Raw genomic sequence first — 16,182 nt, 5'->3', positions numbered from 1 at the left:
TTTTCCCTTCCCAGAAGTGGTAGGTCTGCAACTTCAAAGGACCTGTCATGGTGCCTGCCCTATGAGTCTTCCTCCCAAAGTTATAGTCAACCCCCAACCTTCATGGCCTTTCAGAAAGCCATGAAAAACTCTCTTCTCAGGTTTTTATTTTTAGAGCTCTGGCAAAGAAGTACGGTGTAGTTGTTTTGTATTTTTTAATGGGAGGTCCTTGACCCAGATTTGTTGACCTTTTATTGTTAATATTAACATTTGCAATTAGGATTTATTCTCTTGAATCAGAAAAATGGCTATATCTCATTGTTGGGATACAATCTTTTGGAGTATCCTGGATTTTAATGATTTTTGCTCAAAGTAAGATGGATGTAATTTGTTATATATGTATAATCAAGTTTTCTTGAAAGGATCTGTTATGGAACACAGCTGGAATTATCAGTAAATGTTTACATTTGGTGCAAATGAGTAATAAATATGAAAATTAATATAGACTTTATTTTTGATGTCATTGAGAAATGAAAGTACCTACCATAACAAAATACGGGGTTCTTGGTGCTCTCTGAGCTTGGTGGTTGATGGTGTTACCTATTTTGGTAGTGAAATATCATCAAGCTCAGAGAGTGCCAAGAACCCCACAGCTCAACCCTGAGCTACAAATATTGTTTTCTATTGGTACACCCAAATGTTTCATTATATGTCCATTCCTTCAAAGTAAGTCTCAGCCAGGCTGCCGTCTATCAAGCAGACCTTTCTTTCTCTCTTGGGCAACACATTTTTACCTTTTGATCCAAAGTGTTTCAAAACTTTGGATACCCAGCACTCTTGGGGTAAATGAAGGAGTCACCATGTCTACTGTGCTATGCTCCCTGGAAACTAACAGGAGGAAAAACTTCCAAAATTGATGTAGATTCCAGACTAGTTTGTGGGCATGTTAGTGAGTCAAGAGAATTTAGAATCTATCAGAATCATTGTTCCTCTGGCACAACTCCCTCCCTCCTTCCCTCCCTCTCCTTTTTCCTCTACTTGATTCTTGGCATGGGTAGCCTCAAAAGAGGGTTTCTGACATCAGATTTCCTCATTTGAGGACAGAAGAGCTGTAACCCTGGAGGAAAAAAATAGGAACAATCTCTTGGAAATAAATCATCTCATGAACCACAAGACTGCAGTCAGCAGTTTTCATTTTTTTTCCAATGGACCCACATCATACCATGCCATCATACCATATTAAATGTTAATATTTGTTGTTAATTGACCTAAATAGTTAGATCTTTTGCCTGCTTGTTGGATGTGCAGGATATTTCACTAGAAAATTTCCATTTTGAAATATTATATACTGTCGATGGATGCAGTTTGTGATGAATCTATTCATCAGATGGAGATTTATATGCAGTTTTATACTTCACATCTTGGTCACACAGCAGTAAAAAAATTCAACAAAACTGAGTAAATGTAGTTACTCTATGAGCAAGATATGATCTGCTGCCTTAACTTCTCCCATTTGGGAGATTAGCTAGATAAATTGGAATCAGCGGCCTTGCTATCTGAATCTGGAATCCTACTTTACTGCTCTCAACAACTGGAGTTTTGTATAACAAAATCACAAGATTCGTAAGCTCTACAGAGTTGTTGAGAGTCAGAAAGCATGAAAATTTAATAAATTATTAATCAGCAGATTGGTGTTTTCTTTCCCACTTTTTACTTTTGTCTTCTGTGTGAATTTGATATGAGGAATTGGTAATGTAATTGTCTAGAGTTTGCTGTAGCTTTCCTTTTTAATTGTTCAATTGACTCAATATTTCCTTGCATAAATGGGTTCTAAAGAGTTCCACTATTATTTTCTTAGAGTCCATCCACTTAATATGGATATTATCTGATGCCGTGCTTTGTAATTGTCATTAACCATCTTTTGTGTATATTTGTCTCATCAATATTTGTGAATTGAACACGTGCATACTGTATACCAATAGATTTTTTTAAAAAAAGATCAGGATAATTGCTTTAAACTCTTTGTCCAAATGAGATACATTGTTTTCAAAATGTTTTGAGATACTTGATGTCTACTAACATCAAGATTTATTTATTGAGTCAATTTCCTGTTTATTTCTCAGAGAAAGGGGTTGATTTCCAGTTTATTTTTGAAGTAGGAAGTAGAAATATTCTTATGGCCTGTCAAATCTCTTAGCAGTCAGTTTTATGTAGAAATGTAGTAGTGTTTGGTCAGTTGCTTAGAGATCAGTCTAAACAACATCTTGGTTGTGTTAAGTTCAAGTTTTGTGGTTTTCCAGTTTAGGGCAACTAGGTCATATTCAATAATACATTATAACAGAAAAAATATTGAATGTATAATGCCTTTAGCATTTAAAAAGTTTTAAAAGTCTCAAAATTAATTGGGATCATTTGATATTTATTTATTTTGCATAGCAATCGAATCACAGAGTTGCTGGATAAATTGGTATGAAGTTTTTGACTTCAAACTATAGCAGAATTGATTTGTTATTACTGTTGTTTTTAATTATTTTCTATTGTGCAGGCAGTAGTAAAATGAGGCATCCTGTATAGGCAGTATACTGGACCTGGTACAGAATGAAAGTTTTGAGCTAGAGATGTATATTGCTTTTAGGTCCAACAGCCCCAGTGCTTATAGACAGCAAGCATTGTGTACCTTTTTTCCTCTCCTTTGCACATGTTTGTTGAGTTAAGACAAAAATGTATGAAAAGATGGGGAAAATAAAGAAACATTATGTTTGAATCTCTCTTCTTCTTTGAGGCAAGGAGGAAGCACAATAAAACTTTTATCTGGGATAAGTGACTTTAGCCTAAATATACATTGATATGTTGACCAACATTATTTTCTTCATAACTAACTACTCACTCCATACATTCAATCAATCAGTCTGCACTGTTAATTTTGTAAAGTGTTTCACATTAAAAAGCAAGCCCATTCTAGATCTAGCTTCTTGCTTAGCTCAATAGCACTGTTAGGGTACTGTCCCAGGGGACAATATCATTGCAGACATGAAGGGGGCTATGTTCTATGTTTTAGTACAAGCTACTCTTTGGTTTTTCACTGGCATTTTAAAAAATGTATATGACAGTAAGCATAAGATGATTAAACAGAGCAGGTCAAAGTAGTTTCAATTGCAAACACTCTCTCATTCTTTCTTTCTCATTGTCTTCCCTCCCCCACCATTCTTTGTAGGAATTTAGTAATTGAATTATCTGATTCTATATCTAGGTCCAAGAATGAGTGGTGTGTTGGGGTGTGTGTGGCTATTTTCCCAGGACTCAGAAATCTAGATTGTCTCAGCCCCAGGCTCAACCATGTTATGATGAACAAGAAATAAGGCTAGATTGTATGTTGTTCTTACGAATGTTTATAAAAATCTATTGCACTATATGTCCAAAACTGGTGAGATTTCCTGGAGCCAAACAAAACAGCAGTGTTGTAACAGAAGAACACATATTCTGTACAGTAAGTTTCTGGCCCAGGGGCTTCTTTTTAACAAAAACGTGTTGCTTTAGTAATTAAACTAGGATTTGTAATTCATGAGACACACTTCATTCTTCATTACTAAACCTGCTCTCTTAAGAGCTATCAGTCATTGTTTGTACGCAATAAGAAGAGAAAACATGATGAGAAAGAACAATCAACCTAATTGTGAGGGACATCAACTCCAAGAACAGAAGATCTGGTGCCAATTAAAAAAAAAGTTAAACATGGATATATTTCAAAGGAGGAAATCCCCTATTTTGTCTGAAATACATATTTAAGATGATGTATAAAGCATTAATAGGATAGCTTACTTTTTGGAGCCCTCAAAAAATGGAAATGAAACATAATATAAAAAGTTGTATCTGCAAGGTGTTCAGAATGCTTGAACCAGGCTAAAAAGTTATCTAAAGAGTGAACAGAGAATTCCCATCTCAAGATGGCCCAAAATCTGTTGATTTGAAAGGATTAGAGAAAATAGATCATTATTTAAACTCTGGTGCTGATGTATGGATATGGAGCAGAGATGGTATTCAGCAGGTTCTGATCAGTTCTGGAGAACTGGTAGTGGAAATTTTGAGTAGTTCGGAGAACCAGCAAATACCACCACTGACTGGAGATTTTAGTATTCTTCCCTTGCCAGCCCACAGAACGGTTAGTAATTTTTGTTTAATCCCACCACTGATATGGAGATTTAGGATCTGCAGGAGGTAGATCTTCTATATAAATATGAGCTGTTTATTGTCTGTAGTAAAAGACCTCTGAGTTTGTAAAACTTTTGTTAGGTTTTTTTTTGTCTTTGTATTTTGTATTTATCCCCATACTTCCCAAAACTTGTTTAAATTTTTATTGGCATTAGAACATAAAAATGTAGGTAAAGCTGCATTATTATTTCTATTTTATTGAATCCTCTGGCTGATTTTATTTAATAATTCAAAATAGATATTGCAATCATGGGAGAAACGCCATAGATTCTTAGGATATCCTTAAATTATGTTGCTATAGAATAGTAAGAGAAGTCCTTTACTTTACACTGTACTCTAACACAAGGAAGACAATGTTGTGTTTCTCCAGATGTTGTTGTTGAACTTCATTTTCCATCATTCTTCTTTCCTGGCCATGATGACTAAGGCTAATGGTGTTTCACAGTATCTAGAGAGCTTTCAAAAACAACAAAATACACATAGAATACTTCTTTCAAAATAATTAGATTCCTTTTATCCAAATTTAATTACTATCAATATTTGTTTGTCTGAGTTAGCAGATGTCCTACTGATCCTTATTTAGCTGCACACTTTTTCAGAACACATGACCTGATGAGATCTTTGCCCATTCTTTATTAGATCATCATGATCTGATAAATACTTATAAATAAAATAAGTGATTTTTAGTGAATGGCATTTTGCTGTTTGAGAATTTGGCATTGTAAAATAAAAGAATATTAAAAAAACACTATTGTACTCCTTGTACATATTTTCTCACTGTTGTGGGATTATGTAGAATTGTAAAATCAGAAAATAAAATACAGGCTGAATAGTCAAGACCTTGTTGATGATCCAAACTCTGTCAAGGATCTTGGAGTACTCATCGCAAATGACCTGAGTGCTAGAGCCCACTGTAACTACATAGCCAAAAAGGTGTTAAGAGTTGTTAACCTAATCTTACGTAGCTTTTTCTATGGTAATATTACACTACTAACTAGAGCATACAAAACATTTGCTAGACCAATACTTGAATACAACTCATCAGTCTGGAACCCACATTACGTATCTGATATTAACACAATTGAGAAAGTCCAGAAATATTTCACAAGAAGAGTTCTCCACTCCTCTACTCGTTGTTGAATTTGAAATTCTAGACCTAGAAAACCTAGAACTATGCCGCCTTCGGTCCTATCTAAGTATAGTATATAAAATCATACATTGTAATGTCCTACCTGTCAATGAATACTTCGGCTTCAACCATAACAGCACAAGAGCAAACAATAGATACAAACTCAAGGTTAATCGCACCAAACTTAATTGCAGGAAATATGACTTCAGCAACAGAGTGGTCAATGTCTGGAATACTCTACCTGACTCTATGGTTTTTTTCCCCCAAATCTCAAAAACTTTAACCTTAGACTGTCTACTATTGACCTCACCCCTTTCCTAAGAGGTCTGTAGGGGGCATGCATAAGCGCACCAACGTGTCTACTGTCCCTGTCCTATTTTTTCTTTGATGTATTTTTAAATTTTTCTTATATGTATCCATGTATTCATAACGATGTTTTTACTTATACCTATTATCTTGTAAGCAATTGACAAATAAAAATAAATAAAAAATAAAATAAATGGAATTGACCAATCAAGACCAAATTTCATGAAGAAGCAATCTGCAATTATAGCATTTAAGTGATTCAGCAGGGTTAGTAGGCAAAATTCTGGATTTTATCCCAATTCATTATTGTATGTTATAAAATTACTTTTCATTTTACTTTTTTCTTACTGAAAGACTCATGCACCTAAGCAAGAATTAACAGACAGTAAAGTAGATACATTTTACAGATAATAGGTATCATAGGATTAGTTCACTAGATCAGCTCAATAGGTTTTATAATTTGGAGACTATAACTTTTTATCTTACATATATACATATAAAATATAAAGTTTTGCACTGTTCACTTATCATAATAAAGAGTATGCATTTTGTCTGTGTGTGTATATGTGTGTGTGTGTGGGGGGGGTATGTTTGTGTGTATCAGCTTTTGCAGCTATTAAACCTCTTTTAACTTTCCCTCGAATTCCTTGTTTTCCTTTCAGAAATTGGTCCTGTAACCATTACCACAGATCCTAAGAAATTTCAATATGAACTCAGAGAACTATATGTTCAGGTGAGTGGACTATTCCTTTAATTTCACAGTTTCACAGAGGGAGTGAAATATCAGATTGTCCTCTATCAGCCTGCATGGGAGGGTAACTGTATAAGCTTAATTGTATTAGAAGAAAAACTCATGCATGTATCAAGCTAAACTTCAGGGAATACATGCAGGAGTGTTCTGTGCCACAGCTATCTAAAAGGTGACTTACTATCTACATCTACATTCCAAATTAGTACAATTAATTTTTAAATGTAAAGCTGCTTGCAGTAACACTCTCCATTTTATTATTTTTTCTAGCATAACATAGGAAGTTACTTAATTATCTGGGTTAATTCATATATTGTGGCTGGTTAGAAAGTTCCATGCACCTCAATTTTGAGATTTGATTCTAAAACAAAACATCAATTGAACTAGATAAATCTGCATAATGAACATAAAGATAACCTCATTCAACTTGATCTCTCTGGATGCTGACTACAGTTGATGGGGATTGAAGTCCAACGTGTCTAGAGTATGATACATGATCTGAGGGAAGATTTGAGTTGAGAAGAGTTGGTTTAAATTTCATGTCATACAATCCAAAGAGAATAGTATCTTCAGAGTTGTAACCATTACTGAAACGATGAGTTTTAAATGCTTAAAGCATCCTCTTAACAGTTGGAATAAATAGCATTGTGAAAAGGCATTATTGGATGGGAGAACTACCCACAGAATAAATCAATTAATAGATGGGTTTTTTTGTGTGGTAAAAGGGGAAGCTGAACTTAATCAAATTTCCTCCTAACAAAGTAATGGGTAGGAAACAAGTCTTAGGTACCTATTAATTTCTACATGGCTTTCATTAACTTGATGAGAGACAAAAGAAAAAAAAAGTTTATTTCCATCCACCAGCTGATCTCTGAAGTTGCCTTCCCCAACCTTTAGAATTCTACAGGTTTTATAATCTCCACCACACTAGTGATTAGGAAAGGGCATTCTAAATTAGGGGTCTCCAAACTTGGCAGTTTTAAAACTTGTGGACTTCTACTCCCAGAGTTCATCAGTCTGGGAATTGAAGTCCATAAATCTTAAAGTTTCCATGTTTGGAGAACCCTATTATAAACAGTGGTTTCAGCCCTCAAGCTCTTTGATTGTTTTAATATGAGTTGCTACAATGAAGGACTCAGATGTAGGGCAGTATCCAAAGGTTGAAGGTTCCACAGATAATGCAAATGATTTTGCATCTTCTTTCTTCAGAATCTTCTGGATTGTCCCAACTGATCCATCGCTTAAAATATCATAATTTTTAAAATGAAAGATTAAACATAGGAAATTGTTTGCTAAAATAGTTGTTTGTGTGGCTCTGGAAGGACATCTTATGTGTCCAAGATACATGCATACTACGGAATGGGAAGGAGAACAAAAGAAAAATGTGACTTAATAAAAGAAAAAGGTATAATTATAGCTTTACAGCAATGAGACATATTTATGTTGCAGGGAAAGGAAAAATGTATGTTTTTCATTAGTTAGGAGAGCAAAGAATTAGTGTCATAATTTAATATCAAATGAATAATGTACTGAAGTAGTGGAACATTTTTTTTCCAAAGGAGGTTTTCAAATAAAGTTCACTGCAGCCCAATTGAGTGGGGTTATTTCGGGATATGTCCTATATATTCCTGGCAAAAATAAAAATAAAAGAGGCAGAAACAATATAATTATGTTGTGGTAGAAAATTGTTAAACACAAGGAAGCTATTTTAAAGTATATTCACAGTGGGCACATTAATAATCCTATCCTCCAGTCTGGCACCTTTGAGTCATTTGAGAGCATTGAATATGTTGACCGAATTGCAAATGTAGAATCAAGACCAGAGAAGTCTGGTATCTCAACACTCCATCTCTGAGTTAAATCTATTTTATACAATTACAATCTGGTCCTTTCTTGATGTATTGGAGTTCTTCTCCCATAATCAAAGGAAGTCAGGCAGAGAATCTGCTTTGAAGCTGTTAATGTACTGAGATACACTATATCATGTAAGATAGAAATATAGTATTCATTTTTGTGCATTCTGACATTCTAATATGAAAATTCTGTATTTTGGAACACTAAACAAGAAAGGGAAAAGTTAAACAAAATCAGTCAAGGTAAATCATTGTGTTAAATTTCTGGAATGTACTTCTAAATTCAATTCCTTTGCTGAGGACTAAGAAATCATTCCGTTAAGAAAGGAAGGGGGACCACTGGAATTACTTCGTTGGATTTAGATGAAAAAAGTATTATTCTAACCACAGCTTCTGAAAGCACATGATGAGAATATATGTACTATAGGCATTTTTTTCGGGGGAGCATTCAACTACAGAAACATTAAATGGAAGATTCATTTAAGAATCACAGCTGATTGTCGTTGCCAAACATATCTTGAAGTTATTTTGTATTCCTGCCTCTTCTCTTTGTAACACATTTTTTGTCTGTCCAGTTCATAAGCCCATCATGGGATTGAATACATGAGTCGTGTATTTAATTGGTGTATTGCATTTGTAAAGAAGCAAGCTTCTCTAGAACGATTTCGACAGGATCCATGCATGGGATGTATTCAGCTCTGTTCGGCTATAGACTGAATGGAAAAACTGAACACACACCTCTTCCGCACCACCATCTCCAGTTCTTCTATTCAGTCTTGGCAGAGATAGACATTTTTAATCTTGCTCCTCTATACTTTATCCATAGAGGGGTGTTTGTAGTATTTTTAATTTAGATTTGTTATTGTGGACTAACCACATAACAGTCCTTAAGGGACTAATAGCACCTTAGGCTTTTCAAAAGCCTTGATGCTTATTATGATCACAAGTCTCTATTCCATAGGCTTTTTCAAGCAAATAGACTTCCACAGTCCAGAGTTTGCAGAGATTGCTCCCAAAAACCTGGAATAGGGTTTTGGGGGCATTGAAGAGGCACCTTTTGCTGGTTGAGCAGCCTGCCCGTATAAGGGAGGGCTAAGCAGTCCGAGCACAGATGGCACCTTTATTCGAAAAGCCTGTCAGACAGCCTGCCCAAATAAGGGGGCCCAAGTCTAAGCAGAGCTGCTGTGTTAGCCGCAACCAAGTTCCAGCAAAGGTAAAATCAATGTGGTGACAGATTAAATTGGCGGCAGTGCCATTTTGTAGAAGCAGCCATTTTCTAGCCAGCTCTAGTATGCCTCAGGACCCAATCTATACCTCTCATAGACAGTTAACCTTGAAAGATTCTGGTTATTGGGCTATTTAATTGTCATCAAATTGGCGGAATTCTGTCCTGAGAGGCAAAGCCTCAGAAAAAAGGCAATAAACAAGAGATATTTTTCCTTAGCTTTTCTATCCTTGTATGCTGAGTGCCTCATGACTAGAGCTATACTGCTTATAGACAGTTAACCTTGAAAGATTCTGGTTTTTGAGCTATTTAATTGTCTTGAAATTGGTGAAACCCTGTCCTGAGGGTCAAAGTCTCAGAAAAAGATTTTCTTAAATAATTTAATAAGATGTATTACAATTAATTGTTGTTTCTATTTTTATTTGATATGGTCAAAGTAATGTTACAGTCAGTTATAGACATTATGGAGGAATCTTCCAACACAATGTCTTCACATCTGATCGCAACAAAAAGCTGTGATATGGCTAAGACAAATGCAGCAGCAGGTTCCAACAGATAATATAAGAGCCCACTTAGACTTTAACAAAGTTATAGCTGCATCAGAATATATGGCAGATGAAGCTTTGAACTCTGTCAAATTTACCTCATGGGCCATGTTTTTCGGCGGTTGCTTCACGCAGGTTAATCTGGCTCAGGTATTGGCAGGCTGACACCAAGAAGAAATGGAAGCTGGCATCCGCACCATACAAAGGTGGAAAGCTATTTGGGGCACCCTTAGATCCTGTTCTTATCGAATCACAGGATAAACGTCTACCAGCCAAAGAAATCAAGCAAACTTTGGCCAGAGGTTACATTTTCAACAGGCTCAAGGGAACAACTACAACAAGATCTCAACCACAGACCAAACAGTCATTCCGTGGTTCATCAAACAGACGGTTCTGAAAATACAAATAGGCACTTGAAAACTCCTGTTGGTGGAAGATTACAACATTTTGCAGACCAACCTCAGATCTTTGGCTTAGACAGACAACAAGGAAAGGTCTGGCACTTGAATTTTGAGCCAGGCCCCTGAGAGTTTTTATCAGGTGTCCGGTATCTTCAAACATACACAAAAGGAGATAGATGGAGGAGGCAATTCAGCACCTCCTAACAATCCAAGCTGTGGAAGCAGTCCCAGAGAAGCAACAGGGCCAAGGCTTCTACTCTATGTTATTTCTTGTTCCAAAATCATCAGGGAGATGAAGGGCTATTTTAAACCTGAAAAGACTAAACTCTTTTATTATTTATCGTAGGTTCAAGATGCACATGCTTCAATCTATTTTGAAGAAAGTGAGACATGGGGTCTATTTAGTTTCAATTGGCCTTACCAAAGAGTATTTGCATATTCCAATCTTATCTGACCACCGCAAGTATTTAAGAATTTGTTACACAGGTCGACATTTTCAGTATAGAGCAACTCCCCTTTGGGTTGGCATCTGCACCCAGGGCATTTACCAAAATCCTGGTGGCTGTAACAGCCCATCTTAGAAATGTTCCAATTAGGATACTGGCCTACTTGGACGATATCTTAATACAATCAGTCCCCCATGAGTTAGTTATTAGAGACTTAACCATCACCCTACAAACCTTACAATCTCATGGATTTTTGGTTAATCAGGAAAAGAGTCAGTTTGAACCATCTACCAAATGTTTACATTGGGGGGCAATAATAGATACTGAATTAGATTTAGTTTTCCTCTCTCAAAAAAGAAGAAAGGACATTAAAGCGGTAGCAACCCATTTCTTTTGCATAAGAAGGGCATCCCCAGCACAAATGTCAAAATTACTAGGCAAAATGATATCTTTTGTTGATATAGTGCCATGGGCACGAATGCATTCTTGTGAATTGTAGTGGTTCTTATTACCTTTTCAGAGATCCATGAAAGGTATCTCTCCCATCCGAGTCAGATTGTCAACCAAGGTGTTAACATCTTTGCTTTGGTGGACCTCTTCAGCATTAGATAAAGGATGCTCCTTTAAAGACAGGGAGTTTACAACAATAACTACCGATGCTGGTCTCTTTGGAGGGGGGGCCCAGGGTCGAGACAAGGTAGCACAGGGCATTTGGAATTCTAATGACATCAAGCATAATATCAGTTGGTTAAAATTAAGAGTAGTCCACCTAGCTCTCAAGGAATTTGAGGCAAGAAACAGGGGACAAGAAGTGTTAATCCTAACAGGCAATGTGGCCACTAAGGCACACATTAATCATCAGGGAGGAACACAGTCAAAGTCATTCCAAAATAAGCTTCCTGTCTCTGCAGGTGGGCAGAGAAAAATTTGCTCTCAATCAAAATTGAACATATTTCAGGGACACAAAATGTCAGGGTAGATTGGCTAAGCAGATCTACAATAGATCAGACAGAGTGGACTTTGCGCTTCTTTTTCAAGAAATTTCCAACAGATTTGGTCACCCCAATATTGGATCTGTTAGCATCTGAGTCGAATCATCAACTGGCTTGTTTTCTTCTCCAGGGGAGCGGAGGGAGTCAATGCCCTTCACTGTCAGTGATCAAAGGGACTCCCTTATGCCTTCCTTATATTACCCCTCATCTCAGCAGTCATCAGGAAGACCTTTCAGCAGAAAGCGGAGATTCTCCTTGTGGCACCATCTTGGCCCAGGAGGCCTTGTTTGCAGACTTGGTCAGTTTGTCAGTATCATGTCCATGGAGGATTCTTCCCGAAAGGGTGTCTCTCAGCCAGGGGTCAATTCAACATCCAGAGCCTCAATGGCTTCACTTGGCTGCCTGGCACTTGAGAGGAGACTGTTAAAAAAGGTGGATCTTTCCACACAGGTTATTAACGCTATACAGGCAGATAGAAGACAATCCACTATTAGGATTTTGAGATTACTTGGAGAGTTTTCTGTAATAGGTTCAAGGATAAGGGTTCAGATCCTGGAGAGGCTTTGATCTCCCAGGTTTTAGAATTTTTACAGTAAGGATTGGACAAGGGTCTTGCCCCAGCTACTCTCCGTAGATAGGTTGCAGCACTCTCACTGGTACCTTCAAGTACAAGTTCAAATTTATTGTCACAAAAGCCTTTAATTCAGCGTTTTCTTAAAAGGGGCAGCATATTTAAGGCCAGGGGACATTCATAGATTGCCATCATGGGACCTTACCAAGGTACTGCAAGCCCTTACACTTTCACCTTTTGAGCCTTGGAGAACTGTCAGCCTACAGCACTTATCGTATAAAGTAATTTTTCTAGTGGCAATTATGTCTGCCAGAAGGATATCTGAGCTTGCAGCTGTCAATAAGACCTGATATCTGTATTTTTCACACCAATCGAGTTGTTTTATGATAGGATCCAAACTTTATACCAAAAGTCAATTCCCGTTTTCATAGGGCTCGTTTTACAAACTTTTTGTCCAAATCCATCTCACCCTAGAGAGAAACTTTGGCATGCCTTAGATTTATTTATTTATTTGATTTGTCAATTGCTTACAAGATAATAGGTATAAGTATATACATAGTTATGAATACATGAAATGGTTACATATAAGAAAAATAAAAGAAACAATAGGACAGGGATGGTAGGCACGTTGGTGTGCTTATACACGCCCCCCACAGACCTCTTAGGAAAGGGGTGAGGTCAATAGTAGACAGTCTAAGGTTAAAGTTTTGGGGGTTTGGGGAAGAAACTACAGAGTTAGGTAGAGTATTCCAAACATTGACCACTCTGTTGCTGAAGTCGTATTTTCTGCAGTCAAATTTGGTGCGGTTAACCTTGAGTTTGTATCTATTGTGTGCTCTTGTGTTGTTATGGTTGAAGCTGAAGTATTCATTGACAGGTAGGACATTGCAATGTATGATTTTATATACCATACTTAGATCAGACCGAAGACGGCGTAATTTAAGGTTTTCTAGGTCTAGAATTTCAAGTCTGGTGGCATAAGGTATTCTACAATAAGTAGAGGAGGGGAGAACTCTTCTTGTGAAATATTTCTGGACTTTCTCAACTGTGTTAATATCAGATACGTAATGTGGGTTCCTGAGTGATAAGCTGTATTTGAGTATTGGTCTAGCAAATTTTTTGTATGCTCTAGTTAGTAGTGTGATATTACCATAGAAAAGGCTACGTAGGATTAGGTTAACAACTCTTAATTCCTTTTTGGATATGTGGGCTCTAGCACTTAGATCATTAGAGATGAGTACTCCAAGATCCTTGACAGAGTTTGAATCATCAACGAGGTCTTGACTATTCAGCCTGTATTTTATTTTCTGATTTTTTTTGCCAGTATGTAAGACAGAGCATTTATTCATTGAGATTTGAAGTTGCCATTTGTTTGACCATTCTGATATGTAATCGAGGTCTTTTCGGAGGGTAGTAGTATTGTCTATGGTGTTGAATAGCTTTACATCATCAGTGAAGAGAACACAGTTGCTCTTAATATGATCACAGAGGTCATTTATGTAGAGTATGAAGAGAGTTGGTTCTAGAACACTGCCTTGCGGGACACCACTGTTGATAGGTACAGAATTTGATAGGACACTCCCAATTTTGACCATTTGTTGTCCATTTGACAGGAATGCTTCTATCCAGTTATGCAGTTGTCCAGAGATACCATAAGATTTTAGTTTTAGGAGTAGTTTGTCATGTACCCCTGAATCAAAGGCTTTACAGAAGTTATGTAGATTGCGACTATTGCTTTGCCCTGATCAAGTTGTGTATTCCATATGTTTTTGCAGTGTAAGAGTTGCAGATTACATGATAGTTTTTTCCTGAAACCAAATTGTTTATTGGAGAGTAGGCTGTTTGTCTCTAAGTGGAGGATAATGGATTAGTTAATAATTGATTCCATGACTTTACAGGTGATGCAGCATAAGGAGATTGGTCTGCAATTTTCAACTAGGCTGGGGTCTCCCTTTTAAAAAACAAAACAAATTTTATTAACTTTTTAAAAAAAACAATACATAAACAAACTAAACGTAGAATGTAATAACATAAAGCATCTTTTCTGAAAAAAACCAATAAAACATCTTATTTAAAGACAGAATAATTCCAAGTAATCACATTTCCATACAAACACAATTTAATATTATATATTTATCTTATCTATTCAACTTCATATCTTATCCCAACTTCTCTTTATTTCTCCCTTTCGTTCTACTATTCAATTATATTTCTTTTGCCTTAGATTATATATATTCTTTATATCCATCTGCCTTATTTACAGTTTCATTATTCTCTTCCAATGTTCTTCTTACATTCTTCTAAAATTGGATTAATTTAGACATAGACAAACAAACCACAAAACATAAATACATAAAACTTCTTTTTACACAAATAAACAAAAGCTGGGGTCTCCCTTTTTGAATATGGGGATGATCGTGGCTTGTGATCATAGTTTTGGCAAGGAGCTGGTCCTGAAAGATTTTTCAAAGATTATGCTTAGAGTTTCAGCTATGGCAGTGGATAGCTTTTTTAAGCAGTAGGCACATATTCCATCTGGTCCAATAGATAGAGATGGTTTTAGATTGCATAATGCTTTTTCAACATTGTTTTCTGTAAAATCGATATGTATTAGATCATTGTAGTTGTCTGTGGTTTGACTAGGAAATACTGGGCATGATCCATTGCTGTTTACAAATACTGAGCCAAAAAATGTGTTAAAGAGGTTGGCTTTAATAGTGTCATCGTTGAAGTCTTTACCATTAGGTCCTATCAGGAGTGGGATGGACCTTGAGTCTTTAAGTTTGTTGTTTACAAAATTGTAAAAAGTGCGGGTGGAATTGGTGTGTAGGTTTTCTTCTCATTTAATGTGATAATTGGTGCATTCAGTCTTTATCTGGTGGCATAAATTTTGTATCAGTTTTTGAAGTTGACAATGTGACCAGATTTGTTTTTCCGCCAAAGTGATCTTTTTTTTGGATTGAAGCTTCCTTATTTTTATGGGTAATCTGTTTTTTCTGGTTTTTGGAGTTGTTGTTGGTACATATAGTTTGATGACTCTTTTGACTTCAAGTAAAAATATGTTGTAATGGTCTTCAACAGTATTGCATCCAGTGAATAGAAATTGTCAATCAAGGGATGACAGATCATTATCTATAAGTTCATAGTTGGCTTTTTTGAAATTATAATTGGGGATCACATCTTTTTGTTGATTTTTGTGTGGGCGTATGTTGAGACGAAAGTCAATCACTGTTGGAAAAGTGTTCTTTAATTTGTATTCTGTAAATTGAATTTAAACTATTGCAGAAGATGAGATTGAGGCAGTTGCTAAGTCTAGTATTGTTGGTTACTAGTTGTTCCAGTCCCAGGTTTCTTACAGCATTATAGAAGGTTGCATGTATGGGTTCAGTTTTACATTCGTTTATGGTCCAGTTAATGTTAGGTAGATTGAAGTCACCAAGAAAGATAAAAGCATGTGGGCAGGATGCTGCCCGTGTTAGTAGTGTATTCAGCTTGTTTACATGTTGATGTCATAATCAGGGGCTCTGTAACATAGTTAGAATCGAAATGTGATATTTAAGGACAGTTCACAGGTGGTGGTCTCAGGAAGAGCAAGCTCTTGGGTAGCTTGGATGTTTTTTAGATGTAAGGACTTTTTATATAAGATAGCAACACCACCTCCTCTACGGATTTCACGATCTGATCGGTAAACCTGATAGTCTCTTATTGTGGTAATGGAGTCAGGGAGAGATGTGTTGAGCCATGTTTCACAGACAAATATGATGTCGAATTTAGCCAT

General features: G+C 36.3%; 1 protein-coding gene and 1 long non-coding RNA gene across 3 annotated transcripts in view; one reads left to right on the top strand and one right to left on the bottom strand.

Annotated features, from left to right (window-relative positions):
- The window catches only part of HMCN1 (hemicentin 1), a 253,333-nt gene that overhangs the window by 24,267 nt on the left and 212,884 nt on the right, over window positions 1-16,182 (top strand). For both annotated transcript variants that reach the window (XM_087930424.1, XM_026703203.2), the window contains exon 2: window positions 6,286-6,356. In XM_087930424.1, coding sequence (XP_087786550.1) covers window positions 6,286-6,356 — 71 coding nt within the window. The remainder of the gene's footprint in view (window positions 1-6,285; window positions 6,357-16,182) is intronic.
- The window catches only part of LOC148126217 (uncharacterized), a 37,295-nt gene that overhangs the window by 18,803 nt on the left and 2,310 nt on the right, over window positions 1-16,182 (bottom strand). The window contains exon 2 of the long non-coding RNA XR_015742995.1: window positions 4,517-4,644. This is a non-coding gene — a long non-coding RNA (uncharacterized LOC148126217). The remainder of the gene's footprint in view (window positions 1-4,516; window positions 4,645-16,182) is intronic.

Source organism: Pseudonaja textilis, chromosome 3 (genome assembly GCF_049901715.1).
Source record: "Pseudonaja textilis isolate UNSWEBS1 chromosome 3, rPseTex1.2, whole genome shotgun sequence".
NCBI classification, from domain to species: Eukaryota; Metazoa; Chordata; class Lepidosauria; order Squamata; family Elapidae; genus Pseudonaja; species Pseudonaja textilis.
The sequence above is the reverse complement of the archived record's forward strand: the minus strand, read 5'-3'. Positions and strand labels throughout refer to the sequence as shown.